The sequence below is a fragment of the Mesoplodon bidens genome (genome assembly GCF_964165515.1).
Source record: "Mesoplodon bidens genome assembly, chromosome: 3".
NCBI lineage: Eukaryota > Metazoa > Chordata > Mammalia > Artiodactyla > Ziphiidae > Mesoplodon > Mesoplodon bidens.
The window spans coordinates 34808698-34830901 of NC_138178.1; the positions used below are offsets into that span (position 1 = coordinate 34808698).

Consider the following 22204-nt stretch of genomic DNA (forward strand, 5'->3'; position numbering starts at 1 on the left):
AAATAAAACAGACAAAAATATCTTATCACGATAATAACCAAAAACCTTAGAAATGAATTACGATTCAATACTATAAAGATGTCAATTTTCCCTAAATCTATAAATTTTAACACAATTTCCTATCGACATATTGACATTTTTCTTAACCTACATATAAAAACCATTGGTTAAGATAAAAAACCATCGGTTAGTAATTTTTTTTAAAAATCACCCCACATCAAAATAATTCACACATAAAGAATTCAACAGTAAAATTCAAATAAGGAATAAAGGAAGCAAGAATTAAATATCTATCAGAAGTCTTGCCAGGGAAAACTTTGAAAGGCTGTGAGGAATAAAGTGACATGCCCTGACTTCAATTTTTAACAGGATCACCCTGGCTGCAGTGTTGAGAAAACACGAAAGGCTATCAAGAACAGCAGCAGGGATACCAGCTGGAAAGCTATTATAATAACCAGATGAGAGATCATGGTCCAGGGAGGACCCAGGGAGGCAGAAGTGGAAATATTGAAAAGTAGTTGTTCTGGATATATTTCAAAGGAAGAGTAAACAGGATTTGCAGATGGACTGGATGCAGGGGCATGAGATAAATGTGGGAATTAAGAGCATACCGTTGTCATGTAAAGCCTTGAGACTGGACAAGATCAGCAGGTAGAAAACAGATGAGGTTCAAAGACTAAGCCTTGCTTTGGGGCATCCCACAGTTAAAAAGTCAGGGAGATGGAAAGGAACTGGAAAAAGAGATTAAGAATAAACAGCCAGCTCTGATGGCAAATATTTGGCTTGGCTTCCTAGCCTCAAGAGGCTATTAGAAGTTCAATCTGGAAATTCTTTATGAAAAGTTCCAGCAAAGCAGATTTAAAAGAGCCTATATGGTCAGCTGCTATTCTTGCTGGACCTATAAAAATAATCAGGCCAAGTTTAATGAAACTAAACTTACTTTGCAAACAAATTAGTCTTAATTTGGCTATCTTGGGTAGAAATGAGGGTGATTTCAGAGAAAAAAAAATTATGTTTCAATAGAAACTATAATACACACCTGTGGATATTCGATTCTAGTTCTGTTATCATCTTCAAGGTTTTGTTTTTCTACTGGCAAACTGGACTGGATCCTGAATTCTTCTAGTTTCCTCAAATATTTGGCTACAACTCTCCAAAGTAACATTTCCAATTTTTCTCCCACTTTGGATTCGGAATCACTGAGAACCAAAGCTGCCCCTTTCCTGAAGCCCTGAAAACTGAAGCTGAACAACCTGCAATACACTTGAGAGAGACCACCACACAACATCCCATGTGTAGACAATCTTCAGGCCTGTTGCTGTGTAAGCCACTCAGAAAGTTTACCTGAACACTCAACGACATCATCAATGACATTTCACAATGCAGATGACACTTGACTCTGACATCTAGAAATCTTGACTGGCTGCCTCCTAGGTTCAGAAGTTGGTTTATAATTTGCTCCAACCATTAACCTTTTTCTTCTGTCTCCATAAAAATGCCTCTTATAATACCTGATTGCTTGCACCTTATAAGCCTAACTTTGAGAGCCCACCTGCATCACTGCCTATGAATTTAACTAGACAGACCTATTGTCAGGACTGAGACTGGTTTAATGAGATGGAACAATCTACCAACTCAGCTTCTGGATTGTGACACTCCTTGAAGACGTTTCAAAGGCAGAACTGTTGAAGAGCAAAATTTGCCACCCCAGAATGTGTTTCTCTGGCATGAGGATTAATTTAGGCTGATTATTTTTAAGAAGCAGAAGACTCAGGAAGTCTTTCTTTTTATGTCCCCTTAGCTGTCTAAAGAATTTAGATAAAGGGCCTGGTCCCAGAATAGAGCTATCACCAGAAAAGAATATGCAGCTATCACTGCAAAGAATATGGGCCAGGTGTGGTGGGGGAAACCTGGCAGGACCTAGAGATCAGAGTCCACTCTATGTCCCAGAGTCTCTGCACAGCCCAGCAAACATTCTTTTCAACCAAACTTTTGCTTTTCCATCTTCATGTGAATTGCCTTCCTCCCCTTTGAAGTCCTAAACCACTCACAGTATATAAGGTGAGGGTTTCGGCCAGTTATTCTGTTTTCCTGGGTCTATCCCATGTATACATGTTATTAAACTTTTGTTTGATTTTTCTGTTTAAAAAAAAAAAAGAAAAAGGAATAAATAGCCAGGGAGACAGGGAGAAAGTAGGAGTATGTGGAAGCCTAGAAGTCAAGGAAAAAAGTGACTCAAGGAGGAAGGAGTGATCAACCATGTCAAATGGTAGTGACGGATCTAGTCAGATGAGGATTGAGAACTGGCTGAAAGATATAACAAAGGACAGTCAACAGTGAGAACAGTAGTGACTTGGGGGGCAGGGGCTGCAAATTCAACAGATTGGGAGAAAAAGAATAGGAGAAAGTGAGTACATACACATGAATTTCATGGAGCCACACAGAGCCTAGAATAGGAGGATCCCTCTCATGGGGAGCACATATACGGGGCTTCAAAAGAGCAGCACTGGGCTTCCCTGGTGGTGCAGTGGTTGAGAGTCCGCCTGCTGATGCAGGGGACATGGGTTTGTGCCCTGGTCTGGGAAGATCCCACATGCCGCGGAGCGGCTGGGCCCGTGAGCCATGGCCGCTGGGCCTGCGTGTTCGGAGCCTGTACTCCACAATGGGAGAGGCCACAACAGTTAGAGGCTGGCATACCACCAAAAAAAAAGAGCAGCACAGCCCCTGGAATCACTTTTCCACAGTCCCTGGGGACACATCCATGGTGGTGATATGGCACTTCAGGAACACATTCCTGGCTATTTAGGAGGATGGAATACAGCATGGTTATAAGATTATGAAATGTGATCAGGGCAAAAGGTAGGGGTCTCAGAGCCTCTGGTATCCCCACTCCACTGGCAGAGCAAAATGGCTCTAGCAAAACTGAAATGTTAGAAAACAAAAGGCAACTGGTGAAATGTTTGTGAAATTGTTTGTCTGTGGAATTGGCCATTTGGCCATTTAGCAAACTAGCATTTAGCAAATTGGTCTAGAGTAGTCTGGACTTAGGACAATCAAAAATATGTTACCTGCTGCTTTACCTCACCTGCTTTCAGTGCCTGGGTTTCCGGTGGAAGAGAATCAAATGTTTGCGATCCTGCGCACATCAGTTTCTCCACTCTCTCGGCTGTAATATCAAGGGGACTAGGAAGTTTCTGACACACCATGGCTGAAGTCTGCTGTTAAGGACTCAAAACCTTGAGCAAGTGCCCTCCACCATGGCAGAGATTCACAGTATGCACTAAATACTGAGGTAACAATGTATGTCTATAAGATGCCTGGGCTATAAGGCAGCACTACGCCACATATCACATCTCAAAATACGGATACAATTTCAGGGAGTTCATGGACACTCTAGAGCCCAGAAAGGATCCTCATGATAGATGTTCCAACACTGACATCCTATGGAACAAGTGAGGAAGGACAACAGAGCTTAGGAGCGTGGCTAACTGTGACCATTTAAGTCCTCAAAATCTTTTATGTGGTTTCATAAACTGGTATAAAACAACCATCAGCCACAAGCTATGATACAAGAAGGTCCCCCACCAGAGCGAGTGTCACTGTAGGGGTATGTGTCTATCACAGCTCTGAGATCCACTGCTGGTTCACTCCCAGGACACTGCGCCCCCAGCCCACTGCAGGGGTACGGCTGAGTACACACAGGTCAAGGAAAAGAAGATAGTCTAAATTCATCTATAAAATCCTTTAGTTAATGTAAGCCATTTAAAATCAAGTCTTTTTGGAATCACTAATGTGAGAGGAAGTATCAACAAGCTAACGAAAATATGGGTCTAAAATGAACCAGTGCTGTATAAAAAAATAAACAAAATAAAATTCAAAAATAAATAAATAAAATGAACTAGTGATCCTAACACCAACATCTAAATTATCTACTTATATGTAAATCTTAGTCTAAAAGTTTTTATTTTACAGATTACTAAACAAAAACTAAAAACATTTTTAAAGAACATTCAGGTTGATATTAGTCCTAGTTAATATTAATATATTCATTTTTAAAGTACTTAATACAGTTTCATGGTAGAACCTTAAATAACCCCAGAAGACTTTGGATGGAAATGCGTTATTTTCAGAGGATTTCCGGATTGCCAATAACACACTGGTTTTTCTTGTTTAGTCAAATCTATGATTTCATTAAAAACCATTAAAATAAAGGATACCAAGAACAGCTTGAGATATGGGAAGCCACTGACTGCAAATAGCATTGATCTGAACTTTAGGATCTGAATGCCGTGCCTCTCGGGCTCCAATTTTTAATCCTAAAGAAGTCACGATTTTATCAATTTTGTCTTTGTCCCTATAGTAAACGTACAGGATGGGTGGGGGGTGAGGGGTGAGGAGAGAGAAAGATCACATAAAGACACAAAGGAGCAGTGAGGAAAAGGGACTCAACATTGTTTGCCACATTTATTCCTAATGTATTACTTTTACTATAAAAAAATTAAAATGCTTGAAGGGGCTCCTGCCACAGGAGGAAACTGCTCAACCTCTACCCATACACTTCCAAATGAACTTTTCTTTAAAACGTCCCATGAAGCACCATTCCACAATCTCCCTAAAAAAGCTATGTCAACTGGTAAAGCAACTGTATAAATAAATACTAAAAAATCATTATTCCATCTCTGGAACAACTTAGAAATTTACTGAAGCAAACATTCTTTTCCACTTGTATCAGGCAAGTTGTTCCCCAAGTGCCCCATTAGTGATCCTTGATATCAAGCACCTTTTCTACTACAATTACTATTTTAAACTGAGTTTGTATAAACAAAAGTCTAATGTTTCTTTCCATCCTTTATATCTCTTCACCTCAGCACTCTATAAAATATTGCTGTTCTCTCCCGCCTGTCACCCTTTACTTGGGTTACACATACTCCTTTAAATTGTTTCCAAGCCCTGTAATCAACTCCTCTGTAAAGGCTCTGTTCATTTTTTCAGTTTATCTCAGCTTTCTGAAGTGTGACTCATCAAACTGAAAAGTGAGGCAAATTATACTGCTCAATTTATGTAACAATTTATAAGTCTTACTTTTTCAAGACGGCATCATACAAACTCCATATATTTTCCAGGATCAACTGTACAAATAAAGGTTTCTTTCCTTTTGCCTGTAAAAAAGGATGAATGGGCTTAAATTTCTGAATATTTAATCGGTATCTTACATATTCATTCTTGACATGTTTTATTATCAGTGTTTCATTTCTACCAGAAAATATTTACTCAACAGCAAAGTGGAGGAAAGTAGCTATAAGAATGCTCTAAACAGCCAATAATTCACAATCAGTAACAACCCACTGTTCTCTTCCTCCAGGAACCATGGACTTCACAAACAAGACCATTTGGGGGATATATCACTGCAGTTGCCCTTTCACTGCCATCAAAGAAATACATGATACCCAAGCTGAGAGCTAAAACCTCACTCTAAAATTTCCATGGACTTTGTTCTAAAGAATGTTCTTAAACATGAAAGATGTTCAACTTCAAGGAAGAAGATATTTAAAAAAAACAAACAAAAAAAACCCCTATTATTTCTCTTACCAAACTGTACAAAATAATAGCAAGAGCACTTTGAGATGGATAATATACAAGAGCTGGAATATAAACTGATACCCTCTTTCTCAAGAACTATTGGCAAGGTATTGGGAAATTAGGCCATTACCTTTGAATGCCTGGTTAGAAAAAGCTCATTGTCAAGACATAAAAATGTATTTACCAAGATGCCCACCACAGCTTTACTTAAAACATCAAAATATTTGTGAAACAGAAATAAAAACTATGTCCCATCTTACAGAATTTATGTCGATTCTACATTTATGTAGAATGATTGCGTAAATGATGATGTAATAGGGCCCTTATGTGACAGGAACTGTTCTAAAGACTTTTCTTGGATATTTCATATAATTATCCTAACCACCCTATAAGTATTACTATCTCCAATTTGCAGATGAAAAAAACTGAGACAAATGTCACGGAACTAGTAAGTGGTGGAGCTGAGATTCAAACAGAGTTGGATTCTCAAACCATGCTCTTTCCCACTTCATACATTGGCTCCTTCTTAAATACACTGTTTATAGAAAGATTTTAATGGCAACAGAAGATGTTCACAATATGATGTCAAGCAGAAAAGCAGCTATATTATATAAACAGCAAAATCTCAACTGAGGGGTGTATGTATCTATCCAGAAAGAATGAAAGAAATGAAAACCACGGTATTAGCAGTGCTGGCTTCTGATATTTTTTCTTTCCTTTATACTTTAAATACCTTCTTAAAGGAACATATATGCTCTTCAATGAGAATGAATTTATAAAATCCTGAATTTTACATTTAAAAAAAAATCTTCAAGAAAAGCATCCTCTGAGGCTACGTGATTCAGCAGCCTTACATCAACTCAATCAATAAAGTGCTCCAGGGAGCACCTACCTCTCCACATCAGCAAAGCATGGTGACTGACATTCAATGAGAGAAGGCTGCAGCTGAGACTAGGGATAAAGTGTGGGCCACACAGTGATGTCTGAAAGAGGTGTCTCTTTATGAAGGGGACACACAAATGCCTGATGCAAAATATGTGTCTTCAAGTTCCCATGCACAGGATCTGAGGTTTTTGCTCCTCTTAAAGAGAAAAAACAAACAAACAAAAAAACCCAGGCAGTCCTTTGTTCCCTATATTTAAAGAACTCTATTTAAGCAATACTTGGATATAAGACACATGAGCTTTAGCCAAATATATACAGTAGAAAATCCCTCATAAACTGACTCCCATAAACCAAGGCCAAATTACAGGTGTGTTACAGTACAGGTTTTCATAGGGCAACAATGTGACCAACAATCAACAGGGACATATGCCACATTACCTGATCAACCTTCATAATCTTCTTAGCCTTCATATTTATATAATAATCTCCCCACAAGGTTTTCAAAAGAACTTCCTTTTTGATGCCAGTTTTTTGACTGTAGATTTTGGCAAAGTGCTCAATTCTGAAAGAAAAGCAAGTTTTCATGTTATTAATAACAACATAACTAAGTATGAGTACAGCTAACACTTGAGTGTTTCTGTGCCAGGTACTGTTCAACGTGCTTTAAATGTCATTTCAACTATCTTACAAGGTAGGTATTAATTATCTCCCCCATTTTACAGAAAAGGATAATGAAGCACGAGATATCACACAGGTTAACAAGTGAAGCTGGGATTCAAACCCAAGCAGTCTCACTCCAGAGCCCAGCTTCCTGTCCAACTTTCCCTAAATTCATATGAATTAGAATTCATGCCATACCTCCCTTTTTTAATTCTGCATGTGTAAAACAAGAGGAATAATGGCCAAGGAAATGGAGGCTCCAGCTGCCCATTGCAGCCACGCCAACAATAAACTTTGTTTCAGCCCTTCACTGCTATAGGTACCTATTGCTCACAAAGAAAACAAACCCTAGAGCCACAACCTGCCAAAAAAGGCTTTTTAGCATCCGGGATTAAACAGGAAACAGATAGATACACACTTACTTAACTCTCTCCAGCCCTTAGAGAAGCCAGTTAGCACCAGGTCTGCTCTACTGGAAACCCCAGACACATGAGAGCGGTCACCTGACAAATAATGATGCTGTATATTACAGCATCTGCAGTATCTGGGTAAAGGACCTACAGAAAATACCTTTTCTGCAGGGAACAGTATGTTCCTACATAATCTAAGCTTTGAGTCCAACTCTCAAAGTACCAGCAACTTAAAAGACGCCTGCTATATTCTCCAATGCAGAAGGAATCCAAAGTTAACAGATTCTAGACAATTCTTTACCTGTCAGTCAACAACTGTGGAATCCAGGGGTTAACTACAACCAAGTCCAATTAGCTGATATTCTCTTATGATAATAGAAGCTTGGTGGGAGCAATAAAAAGCTGCAGGAGTGGAAGTTAATAATTATGGTTGGAACCAGAAATATGAAGAGCATCAGGCAGCAGCTTAGAAGCAAAAACAGATGCTACAGAAACTGCTGAAGATAAATACCCAATGCCCCCTCTCACTGAGGGCCAAGGGAGAGGAAAACACCCATCAGGAATCAAAATTCATATCATACAGTTATAAGCTACTAACATTCTGAAAGAGATGGCCTCAAAGGTCCATCACTTCCAAAGTAATTCACTATGGTAAGCTTTATTTCCCATTTGATCCAACAGTCATTTATTTAGTAGAGTTTTTTTTACTTTTCCAAAACTTTAGTTTCTATTATTATTTTACTTATACTTATCATATAAAAATTTATATATAAATCGTATATATAACATGTATATAATATATAATTTATACATTATTTATATGTGTTAGTATCACTATATTATTAATTTATAATCTTTTTCGTCTTTTTGGAGGGAACCCATCTTCTCTTTACCAATTTTTACCTTACTCCATAGACATAGATTTCCTACTCTGGAGGGCTGAAAGGAGCACTCTTGGTCTCTCTCCCACCTCAATGGCTACTCCACGAGCAAAAAGAAGGCCAATGGCCAACACTTATTGGGCAGAGTTCCTATGCCTCAAAAAGGAAGCAAGCTCTGTCTTGCTCCCTACTCCAGGGATCAGTAAAAAGAGCCAAGCTTCCTCCTTGACTTCCTGGAGTTAAGTACACCTAGAACAAGGCACAGAACCTTCTTGCCAGAGGCAAGTCAGCAGACCCTTATCTCACCCTGGGCTTTCCATCTCTCAACACCTGATCTTGCCAGACAGGCTGCAATCCTCCATGCAGATTCACAGATCCATTACAGGACCTACAGGAGGGAGACAATGGGAGGCAACTACTGTGACCTGAGGTCCCAAGCACATTCTTCAGCCTAACTCTACCAGAGAGCCCTGTTCTTTACAGTGATGCTCGCTGGGTCCTCAATAAATACAGCCAACACTTTGATCATCATATTGGCAACTTGGGTCCATTCTTAGATGGTTAGCGCTGGAGATAATGACTGAGTGATTTGTATAAGCTTTCAACATAGTTTGTATTCCTTGAACTTGAATTGTTTGTTTGCCTGACATAGGATCAATTTTTATATATCCTTCATTGACACTTCAAACAAATCCAGACTTTAATTATAATACTATTCATATGGTTTGTTTCTATTTGATGTTAAACTGTGATATGATGTAATCCCCCCAAACCACATGCCTGTGGATTTCTACTTATACTTTTATTTTTGTCTCATGAACTTTGCTGTTATGATCATTAATCTCTTTACTACAGAAATGTGCCAATTATCCATATAAAAATGATCCTTATGCCACATTTGCCATAAATTCTGCTCTGCTTATCATTAAGATCACCAAACCTACTTTCTTTTTATTCACATCTGTTTGACATATTGAGCCAAAGGTTTGGTGTTTACCCTCAGTCCCTTATGCTTTATGTTTATTTTATTTAGCAAATCTCTGGAAATTTCCTTCTTATAAAAGACAGTATCTCCTCAACAGGGGATTCAAATATTTACTGTCATAACTGTTCTGATTAGGTAGATTTCTATTCATGCTTCTAGGATTTTTTTTTTGTTGTTGTTGATTTGGGCTACCCAGTCTGTTATGTTTTCTTTTATCCTTTACAACCATGTGTCAGATATATGTCTTGTTTTTAACTCAAAAAGTGGTAAACAAAAATTTTCACAAACACTGAAACATACTATAAAATCATAAATTATAGTAAGAAATTGGCCATTTGCTTAGACCACTGTCTTCAAACCCTTTTCTAGTCCATCATTTATTTACACATACATACACATAGACACATAAATCTTTGAAAATCTTGTTTTTCATCCTTTACGTTCTTTTCAATCCCCCAGTTACCACAAAAGTTACTTATAAACATCAAACCTTTCTTCATTATTGCTTAGTGCTTTTATTCCTGTGTCTGTCATTAGTTATAATTTTAAAATACTGACAGTTTCTAGCACAACTTCTCCATTCTTGAATTCTATTTTAATTCATTTCCTCTACCGAATAACTTCAAACAAGATTCTCAGAAAAGATTTGCAGAACATGTTTTCCAAGACTACTGACCTATCAATCTTTTGCCCTGAATGACAGCTTGGCCAAGTATGAAATTTCTGGGCCACATACTCTTTTGTGTCCAAGGTACCCAATGGATTAATGTTAATTGCAGGATTCTAAGACACTGCTGCACAAAGACAAACAAAACTATAAGGAAGGGCTTTTCCTTGTCTTTTCTTTCCTGCCCCTGTTTTACAGGGTTGGGGCCTCAGCTCTACTTATCTTAATCAGGAACTAGATCGTTGCTGCCACCCACACAAATCAATGTGTTTCTGCTTTTTCAGAGCAGATTCTCCTGGAGTAACAACTCTTAACAGGACAGATTTAGGCCACACAGCCACTAGTCACACTTCTTAATCCCGTCCCACTATATAAGAGTTTATAGAACCATCTGCTAAATTCTGAAATGTACTCATTTCCCACTTTTTGTGACAACTTTCCCTACTGAAGTTGCCAACTTTCCCCATTCACTGACATGTTAGAGGAAAACTGGAAGGAAATGGGTCTCCAGTGCTTTCATTTCCACCAACCCTTTTCCATAAATTAACATGTCAACTAGTTGAGAACAGGCACTAGCAGATCTATAAAGATGACTTGGTCTAATACGGGAGAATTCATTTATTGACTGAAAGTACGTAAAAATGTCCACAGTTGTGAGAAGTTACCCTCATTCTGTTCATTCAAGTCTCTCCCCGTTCCTTCTTCCAGAATAAACTTTCCTGAATTTGTGAGATTTAGACTAAAATTCACATAAAACATTCAATTATGTATGAAAATCATTACAAGAAAAGGGCAAGCCCCTTAGCTTGTAGCTCACTAGCAAAATTTACAAATTAAGAAATCAATAGGTCTGACCCTGTTATACGACTGAATGAATCACTGTACATTTTAGCTCAAAGAAATTCTTAGAAATTATCTTAGACCTATATTCTTATTTTTCAGATGAGGAAACAAGGCCCAGAAAGATGACAATGGTAAGTCATCAACTACATATGAAAAGTACAAATTTTCAAGTTTGTAATTTCCATTTTCACTATATATCCATTATCTGAATTTATTTGCCTGGTATGGCCTTTATAGGCACCAAATAAACCAAGGTATCTATAATCTGTTACAAACTAGCAGAGAAAAATTATGGTATTATAATTTATTATGCTGCCCAAGGCAAATGTGTTCAGTCAAAAGGAAGTTGAAGAGCATGTTCCTGTAAAAAGGAAGACAAGGAACAGCCAAGGGTGGTTTCACCTGGTGCATTATTTCTGGTTCTATTCCTGCAAATTATATGTAAGGTTACGTTTACAAGTAAAGTAAATTTCATTATATCCCCACAACTGTTTACCCAGGCCGAAGACATTTTTCTCAAAGTAAAAATCCACTGAATTTTCTGATTTCACAAGTCAGTGATGGTTGTGGTTAGAAATGTAATCAATTACCTAGCACATTCAAAACTGATATCACTACTACTTGGCCTGAGTGTGTACATACCCAGAAGGGGCAATTAGAAAAAACAAGGGTCCCTATATTCCATAGTGAAGATCCCATAAAAGCACTATGGTAAAAAAGCACGAACTTCAGCGCCAGGCAGACTTTAAACTTAACAACAGCTATGCCACTCAGTGGCTAAGTGATGTTTAACAAATCAATCAATGTCTTTGAACCTTAAATAATAAATATTAATACCTATTTAAAAGGATTGTTCTGGGACCTCCCTGGTGGCGCAGTGGTTAAGAATCCACCTGTCAATGCAGGGGACATGGGTCCAGGAAGATCCCACATGCCGCAGAGCAGAGCAACTAAACCTGCATGCCACAACTACTGAGCCTGCGCTCTACAGCCTGTGAGCCACAACTACTGAGCCCACATGCCACAACTACTGAAGCCCGCGTGCCTAGAGCCTGTGCTCCGCAACTAGAGAAGCCACCGCAAAAAGAAGCCTGCACACCCCACAGAAGAGTAGCTCCTGCTCGCCGCAACTAGAGAAAGCCCACGCACAGCAATGAACACCCAATGCAGCCAAAAATAATTAATTTAAAAAAATTGGAAAAAATAAAAGGAGTGTTCTAAGAATTCAATGAAATAATTTAAGTAAAGTGACTAGCTCAATGCCTAGCATATGCACACCCTCAATAAAGTTAGTTTCTTTCCACAGTAACTTCTGCTAGTGTAGATAATAAAAGTTGATAATGTATTTGCTCATATATGCATAATAACCTCCAGACGATACACAAGAAACTGCCAGGACAAACTAGTTTTCTGTGGGGAAATGAACTAAAAAACTAAGGGATAGGGTGGGAGACTTTTCATTGTATACATTTTTGTGCCTTCTGAATTTTGAATTTATCCAAATAATAAGGTTTAAAAAGTTAATTGTATATAAAATCTACAAAGAGATGCAAAACTTGTTGAATATTCAAAAATCAATATAATCTACTATATTAATAGTTAAAGAACAAAAATCATAGGATTATATTAATTGATACAGAAAAAGCATTTGAAAAAATCTGACACCAATTCATAGTAATAACTCAGAAAAAAAGGAGTGCAGGGGAACTTCCTTACCTTGACAAAGAACATTTAGAAACAACTTAGAACTAACATTATACCTCTTGGTGAAAGACTGAAAGATGGGGAACAAGGCAAGTATGTCTACTTTCCCCACTTATTCAAACAGTGCTGGAAGCTCTTGCCAGTGTAATAAGACAAGAAAAGAAAGGAAAGTGGCACAGGACAGGAAGAAATAAAAGTCTTATTTGCAGATGGCATGACTACCTTGTACAAAATCCCAAGGCATCTACAAAAAACTCTTAGAACTAATGAATAGGTTTAGCAAGGTGACAATATACAAGATCGACACACAAAAATCAAGTAATTATATTTCAATACAGTAGAAATGAATATGTGAACACCAAAATAAAAAATACAATACCATTATAATTTCTAGAAAAAAAGAAAAATTAGGTGCAAGCCTAATATAATATGTACAGGACCTAAATGCTGAAAACCATAAAATGCTGATTAAAGAAATCAAAGAAAATCTGCACAAATGGAGAAACATACAGTCTCCATGGATTAGATGATTCAACATAGTAAAGGCATCAATTCTCCTTAAATTAGTATACAAGTTTACCATGCATTTTCCACCAAAATCCTAGCAAAATTTTTTTTGCAGATATAGGCAAAGATTATTATAAAATGTATATGGAAAGGCACAGACCCTTGAACAGCTAAAACCATTTTGAAAAAGAAGAATGTGATGGAAATAATCCACCCAATTTCAAAACTTATTATACACTTAGAGTAATCAGGGCTATGTGGTATTGGTGGAAAGACAGACACATAGATCAATGAAACAGCATATAATACTCAGAAATAGACCCACATAAATATGTCTAACTGATTCGGACAAAGGTACAAAAACAATTCAATAGAGGAGGTATAGGCTTTTCAATAAATGGTGTCAAAATAACTGGGACACCCACAGCCCCCAAAATGAACCTCGACCCAAGTTTCACATCTTATACAAAAACTTAACTCAAAATGAATCACAGACTTAAATGTAAGAAGGCAAACTAAAAAACTTCCAGAAAAAACATGAGAGAAAATATTCAGGATCTAGGGCTAGGCAGACTTCTTAATGCCAAAAGTATAATTCATAAAAGGAAAAATCGATAAACTGGACTTCTACTCAAATTAAAAACTTTGCTCTGTGAGAGACAATTATTAAGGTGAAAAGCGAAACTCTAGACTGGAAGAAAATATTTATAAAACACGTATGAGACAAAGGACTAATATCCAGAATATATAAAAAATTCTCAAAGCTCAAAAGTAAAACATAAATAAATAAAAAATAAAATTAGAAAATGGGCAAAGGACTATACAACGAACCAGGTAGTCAAGAAAATGAAAAGGCAGCCTACTGAATAACAGAAAGTGTTTGCAAATTATATATCTGATAAGGGGTTATATCCAAAATATACGAAATACTCATACAACTCAATAGCAAAAAACCCAAACAATTCAACTGAAAAAAAGGACAGAGGATAAGAACAGACATTTTTCCAGAGAAGACCTACAGATAGCCAACAGGTATGTGAAAAGATGCTCAACATCACTAAATACTGATCATCACTATCAGGAAAATGTAAGTCAAATGAAAGTGAGCTATCACCTTACACCTGTTAGAATGGCTATTATCAAAAAAGGTAAGAAATAAGTATTGGCGAGGATGTGGACAAAAGGAAACGCTTTGTGCACTGTTGGTAGGAAGGCAAATAGGTACAAACACTATGGAAAATATTATGGAGGTTCCTCAAAAAATTAAAAATACAACTACCATTTGATGCAGCAAGTCTACTTCTGGGTATTTATGCAAAAAAAACCCCAAAACACTTGAAAAGATATATGCACAACACCTTCATTGCAGCATTATTTACAACAGCCAAGGTATGGAAACAACCTAAGTGTCCACTGATACATGAATGGATAAAGATGATGCAGTATATATACACAAAACGGAATACTATTCAACCATAAAAAATAATGCAAACTTGCCATTTCCAACAACATGGATGGACTTCGAGGGTATTAGGCTAAATGAGATATGTCAGACAGAGAAAGACAAGGACAAATACTGCATGATCTCACATACATGTATGATCTTTAAAAAACAAAACCAAATAAACAAGCAGCTTACAGATACAGAAAACAGATTGGTGGTTGCGAGAGGCAGGGAGTAGAGGGTTGGCAAAGTGGGTGAAGGGGGTCAAAAGGTACAAATTTCCAGTTATAAAATAAATCAGTCATGGGATGTAATGTAGAGCATGGTATAGTTAATAACACTATATTGTATAATTGAAATTTCTTAAGAGTCAATCTTAAAAATCCTCATCACACACACACACAAATTTTGTAACTATGTATAGTGATAGAAACTAACTAGATTTACTGTAGTGATCATTTCACAATATACAAATATTGATCATTATGTTGTACACTTGAAACCAATATAACATGTCAATTATACATGAACAAAAACAAAATGGGCAAAGGACATTTCACGCAAGAGGATAAACAGATGACAAATCAGCTCATGAAAAGATGTTCAACATCACAAGCTGTTAGGAAAATGTGAATTAAAACCGTAATAACATCAGTACACACCTATCAGAATGGCTAAAAAAAGAAAAAAGAAAAAAAAATAGTGACAATACCAAATGAGGGTGAAGATGTGGAGAAACTGGATCACCATACATTGCTGGTGGGAATATAAAACTGTACACCAGTTTGACAGTTTCTTTAAAAACTAAACACACAACTACCCTATGACTCAGCCAATGCACTTCTAGGCATTCATCCCAGAGAAATGAAAACTTATGTTCACATGACAACCTACAGATGAATGCTTACAGCAGCTTCACTCATAGTAGCCCAAAACTAGAAAAAACCCAGATATCCTTCAATTGGTAAATACTCAAACAAACTGTGGTACAACCATACATGGAATAGTACTAAGCAATAAAAAGGAACCAACCAGTGATGCACCCAAAAACTTAGATAAGTCTCTAGAGAATTATTCTGAAAATCAAATCCAGAAAAGGCTACATATTATTCAATTACATTTCTATAACATTCTTGAAATGACAAATTATAGAAATGGAGAAGAGTCATTAAGGAGAGGCTGGAAGTGGGAGGGAAGTGGGTGTGGCTATATTAGCGTAACATAAAGGATCTTCATGGTGATGGATTATATCAATGTTAATATCCTGGCTGTGATATTACACTACAGGTCTGCAAGATGTTACCTTTGGACGGACACTAGGTAAAGGAACAAGAGAACTCTCTGTATTCTTTCCTACGACTGTATGTTAATCTACAATATCTCAAAATAAAAAGTTTAATTAAAAAATCAATTGGATAGGGGCTTCCCTGGTGGTGTAGTGGTTGAGAGTTTGCCTGCCGATGCAGGGGAAGCGGGTTCGTGCCCCGGTCCGGGAAGATCCCACGTGCTGTAGAGCGGCTAGGCCCGTGAACCATGGGCCACTGAGCCTGCGCGTCTGGAGCCTGTGCTCCACAACAGAAGACGCCACAACAGTGAGAAGCCAACGTACCGCCAAAAAAAAAAAAAAAAAAAAATCAGTTGCATACAAAATCCACAAAGAGATTTAATTACATTGAAACACTTACCCAAAGCCCCACCCATCTATCGCACTTGTAAATACCACATTTCCCTGGTCTGGAGAGAAGTAAAGGTGAGAATCATCTGTGTCCTCCAAGCCAGTGCTCCAGTCATACACTTGCTCTCCTTGCTCAGAATTTGGATTCACTTGGGATTCAGTCTCTCTCTCTGCTCTTTCTTCTAGCACTTTAGAAGTAAAAAGAGTTCCTGTGAGTGCATTAATCTAGGAGAGATGGTAAAATGGCAGAATGTCATTCAGATGCTTTGCACGCCCACGACAGGGGACACACTGTCTAACCCTTGCTAAGCCTAGAATCGTAAGTCACACTCTCAGCTCATATTAAGCACACATGGATGGCGATGACGTTTACAGCAATCGTTAACTTATATGCTATCAACCCATTCTTTCCACACCAGCAAAGCTAAATTGGAAGGCTTTTGAAAGGTCATTTTTGTGCTCGTGAGTTGAAAGCAGACACTAATCTGTCGTATCTTCAACTTGGTTTCCAGTACCAGGGCCAGGTGTCACTAGAACTCATGGTTTCCAACCCCCACAATCTTCCTTTATAACCTCAGTCAACTCCCTCACCATTTCTCACAGCAGATGTTTGAACTGTTCGCCCCTCTCTTCAGGCCCTCTTCCTGACCTCTAACCCCCAACTATTTTCACTCTCAAGTAGGTAATCTTATTTCCTACCTCCAAGAGAAAATGGAACCTATTATTCAGAAATCCTGCAAGCTCCCAATAATTCAACCTATAGGTCCATCTATATCTACAAATACTGTTGGCCCTTCTCCTTCTGCTGCAGGGCGGGAGTATTTCATCTGTACCCATCCCTGACTATCTCTTCAGGGAACTAGATCCACTGATCCATTCTTTTTCACTGCTCTACCTTTATCATTTTCTTTCTTTAGCAAATAAATATTCTCAAGTTGGTCTCATCAATGGTACTCCACCGTCTGGAAGAAGACATTCCAAACCTCCATGCATGGCATACAAGATTCACCATAATCTAAACCCTACACTCCTTTCTACTCCCGCCTCTTATCACTACTTAACAGGATCTAATTCTTCAACTATAACAAATAATTTGCAGTTCTTTGAATGAAACACTGTAGTATGCTTTTTTCCTTTATAACTTTGTATATCTCATTCCTTCCCTCTTGAAGGGCTTTACCATAAGTCTCTACCTGGCAAACGCTACCTCTCTTCCATCTCAAGGCCTCTTTGGTGAGACTTTTCCTAACTCTCCCTTTCCTCCTGACCCAGTCTGGGTGAAGCAGCCCTCATTTATGCTCTCAAATCACATCCAGGGTTTATCTCATTGTTCTCCAAGTATCTCTTTTAAGTGTCTGTCTCCCCTACCACACTGTGAGATCTTTGAAAATAGGGACTCTGACCTGTCTGTATAGTCATAATCCTTAGCACAGAGTGAACATCCAAGAACTCATTCATTCAACATAGAGGTATGTTAATGTTTGCTGAATAAACGAGTGAATGCTTTGGTAAAATTCCATCTAAAGGCAGGTAATAAAAGAAGCCAAAGAGTCTCCTAATATTGCTTCACTGTGAAACCAAACTACAGGATTTTAAACAAGAGAACATTGAAACCTGTTGTCCAAGCTTTATACTCAAGGATGCTTCCAGGAGATGGAGGGGCTCCTAAGATGACACTTGTTCTACTGCCTCGCTCGTGGTACGATGACTCTGACACATGTGACTCTAAATAAGTGAACTTTCTGTAGCAATGCCTCGTACTCAAATCAGCAACTTCCTTACAACTCTTCTTTGAGCCACAATTTTTCAAATGCCGAAGTAAAGGATAAAATACCTGTTCTAAAATATTCTTGAGGTGAGAATAGGCCTCCTGTGGGGTGAATTTCAGTTCCACTATCAAGCGATCTATCTTGTTAATCACTAACACTGGACGGATGTTTTCGAGCCAGGCTTGTCGCAGAACTGCCTGTGTCTGATTGAAAAAGAAAGGAAAATTTAAAGCTCATGATTTAAAATAAGTAAAGCACATTAGAAAATTCTGATTAATAAGCAGCTCATTTCCATACTCCTTGATCACAACTCATACAATGCCAGTCAGACACAGGTGTTCACCAGACATTCACAAAGTATATAACACAGAAGCGTAGAACTACAGACAAGAAACTGTCCTTGCCTTTATGTAACTGACAATTTATTTAAGAAGGATAAATAAAATCATGTAAAAGACAGTGAAGAGTTTTGTGTAATTATACACACACACACACACACACACACACAGTTTACCGAATTTTATTCAGTAAATAATCAGGAAACAAACACTCATGTTGCCAACACACAGGTCGAGCAACAGAACATTCCCCCAGAAATCCCCTATGTACACCTTCCTGATCATAAACAACCTCTCAGCACTAGCCACTATTCTGCTATACTATAGTCAGGTCTGTTCATTTTACTTGTCTTGTCAGGACACCTAAGACACTACAAAGACTAAGACTGTGCTTCTCCAGCTGGGGGACCTGTGCCCTTTACAGGCAATCAGACGGGAAGTTACAGAATAATTACAGCATATCTTCTTGGAATTATCAAATTTTCTCCATTTCTACAAGAAAACCTCATTTCATTGTGCTTTTGCTTTATTGTGCTTCACAGATGTTGCATTTTTTACAAACTGAAGGTTTGTGTCAACCCTGCGTCAAGCAAGTTTATTAGCACCATTTTTCCAACAGCATTTGCTCACTTCATGTCACTATGTCAAATTTTGGGAATTCTCACAACATTTTACATTTTTCATTATTCATCTATTTGTTGTGGTGATCTGTGATCAGTGAACTTTGATGTTACCATTACAGCTCAGTGAAGGCTCAGAAATCGTTAGCAGTTTTTGGCAATAGAGTATTTTTTAAATTAAGGTACATACATTTGATTTTATACATAATGCTATTGCATACTTAAGAGAATTCAGTATACTGTATACATAACTTTAATATGCACTGGGAAACCAAAAAAAAATTCATGTGACTCGCTTTACTGCGATATTCATTTTACTGCAGTGGCTCAGAACCAAACCTGCAATATCTCAGAGGTATGCCTGCAATTTAAACCTTTTCTTATTCTTTATAAAAAACATTAAAACGAATAAGGGCATTTAAGAAGTAGGACACAAAGGTGACAACATTTTTAAAGATAACACATAAGGTTTCAAAGAAAAATTATTTTAAAAACTGAATTTAGAAAGCCACTCTGAGTTTCACGTTGACCGGAGTTACATGTTCACTCTGGCCTTGGGGTGAACTTTTTGAACTTTGGTGGGAAAGAGAATAAAGTCTCGGTTAAGGACCTGGAAGAGTAAGGTGGGGGGGGGAGGCGTGGAGGAAGGCAGAGAGACAGCGTGTGTAGGGGGGAGGGGGGCAGACTGACAAACCAACAGAAGAGACTCAGTATCTTGCTATCAATTACCTCTCACAGTTCAGACACTTTTCCACTGGACTGAAACCTCCAGATCCTCCTAAACACCTCTCCCATTTTTTGCTGAGTCCCTCTCCAAGAGGACACGACAGACACGTCAAGGCACCTTAAAGTCATTCTCTCTACTATCCCTTCAAAACTTGGGGGATTTAACTCCATCACAGACCAGAACACTACCGAATGTGAAATGTAAAACCAGCTTTCTCATGGTCAGTGAAATGTCTCAAGTGGCACAGAGTCATCGGCAGTCAGTTCCTCCTCTCTCCCCACACCTTCTTTAACCAGTTAAATATTTCCATGTTACAATCCACTACCTGCGGACAGACCCCTTCCACAGCATCCACTACAATGATGCACCCGTCACAAATGCGAACAGCCGTCGATACTTCTGAGGAGAAATCCACATGTCCTGGAGAGTCGATCAGATTAATCAGGTACTCCTCCTCACCTGAAATGAAATTGGAAGACACATATTTTCAGTTGTGCAGGTATACAGTACTCTTCCTCAGGCAACCCAGAGTAAGAGAGCTTCTAAGAAAGGACTCAATAAAGCTAAAGAAGACAAAAGCTCAATCAACAGCTACCAGTCCAATTTAGGAATTCCCAATGATGGAACTATCGATTCCAAACAGCATCGGTATAAAAGGTTAAAGGATTTTATTATTCTAATAATCTAGTAACCACTTATCAAGAGCTACTGTGAGCCAGGCACTGTGCTAAACACTTGTGCTAATCACACATTATTGAGCCCTTAAAATATCCATACAACATAAACATTCCTCTACTCACTGTGCAGGTTAGGAAATTGGGACTACAAGAAACTAATGGAAAAGACACAAAGCAGGTGGCCAACTACTTCCCTACAACTTCTCAAAGAGCAGTGCGTGAATATGCGCAGCAAGACTTACAGTCAATTCTAAGTCACAAATTTAAAGAGCAGCTACTATGTGCCAAGCAGTGTGCTATGTCCTCTCACATTTGATACACTGTATTCTTTTTTTTTTTTTTTTTTTTTTGCGGTACGCGGGCCTCTCACTGTTGTGGCCTCTCCCGTTGCGGAGCACAGGCTCCGGACGCGCAGGCTCAGCGGCCATGGCTCACGGGCCCAGCCGCTCCGCGGCTTGTGGGATCTTCCCGGACCGGGGCACGAACCCGTGTCCCCTGCATCGGCAGGCGGACTCTCAACCACTGCGCCACCAGGGAGGCCCTCAATACACTGTATTCTTTAATCCTCACAACAAAGTTGTAAGCTCAGAGCATGACTCATGCCTATGTGTCCTGTTTTAGCACTGAAAGTCTCACATCCCATCAAATGCCAACGTCAGTCCCACGTCCCACTAAGCCCTAAGTCAGTCCCAGGCAAACCACCCTACGTTACAGAGACATCATATTATCAATAAAACATAATTAAGTAAACCAGCCAGAAAACCGGTAGTTCATTAGAATTCTACACTCATTCCCCATTCACTGCTAAATTTGATACAATTCTCTTTTAATGGCATAATAATTACTTAAATGATCAAACACCTGAATATACCTATACTTTACTTTTGCTCCTCCTCTTAACTCAGTGTTTTTCAACTTTTGTGTGCTCCAGAACTACTACAGGGCTGAATGGTATAACTTATGGGGCCATTTAAAGGAATTTCCCCAGTGTGAGGTTAACAACTTGATGATGTGATTAGTGCCCTGTGTGACACTGGTAATGATAAAACAACAACACTGCAGTAACCAAAGCCAGAGCTCACATTTGTGAAGTGCCTATCTGAGCACTATCTGGCACTCTTCTAAACATTTTATACACATTATCTAATGTTTACTTACAACAACCCTTGCAGTAGTTACTACCATTAGGCCAAATTTACAGAGCAGGAAACTAGGGCACAGAAAAGTAAAACATCTTTCTGAGGAACCTACAGCTAGAATCCAACTCTAAGGTAAATTGCCTAAGATCAAAAAATGGTAGAGTGAAAGTGCAAACCCATCTACCTCCAAAGTCATACCTTTAACCCCGATCCTCAAGATGGCATATATTTAATCTCACAAGCCAAGAATCCACTGGTAGTGAATTTCTGAACACTAGGTTAAGGATTCCAAAATGCAATGGGCTCCGTGGGCAAGACTGCCATCAACCAGCAAGACTGCCTTCTTCAATACCACTCCTTCCCCTGCTTCCTCTTTTCATGCAAATTGCTTTGTAAGGAATTCTGGCTCTGATGCACCCACCAGGGAAGACTCCAACCAGAGAGGACTGTGGACATCTCTAAACAAAGTCAAAGGACCAGTGCCCTGGAACAATGGCCCCGTGTGCCAGGTCTCACAGCACCAGTCTCACAGCTACCCTTTAGGATAAGCACCAGGGTCCCAACCAAATAAACAGAGAAAAATGAGCAGTGCTAGCAAGCTTCAGGGGTTCTATCCGCTCCCATCACATAAAACAAAAGTTATGAGATTCTTGAAATCATTCAGCATTTTTGCAGCCCAACCCTTCATTTCAT

General features: G+C 38.5%; 1 protein-coding gene across 1 annotated transcript in view; it reads right to left on the reverse strand.

Annotated features, from left to right (window-relative positions):
- The window catches only part of EFL1 (elongation factor like GTPase 1), a gene marked incomplete at its 5' end in the record, with an annotated part of 117146 nt that overhangs the window by 94416 nt on the left and 526 nt on the right, over window positions 1-22204 (reverse strand). Inside the window, 7 exons of the mRNA XM_081228230.1 lie at window positions 3086-3208; window positions 4218-4354; window positions 5083-5159; window positions 6904-7027; window positions 16252-16466; window positions 18076-18213; window positions 20021-20158. Of these exons, the coding sequence (XP_081084356.1) occupies window positions 3086-3208; window positions 4218-4354; window positions 5083-5159; window positions 6904-7027; window positions 16252-16466; window positions 18076-18213; window positions 20021-20158 (952 nt within the window). The remainder of the gene's footprint in view (window positions 1-3085; window positions 3209-4217; window positions 4355-5082; window positions 5160-6903; window positions 7028-16251; window positions 16467-18075; window positions 18214-20020; window positions 20159-22204) is intronic.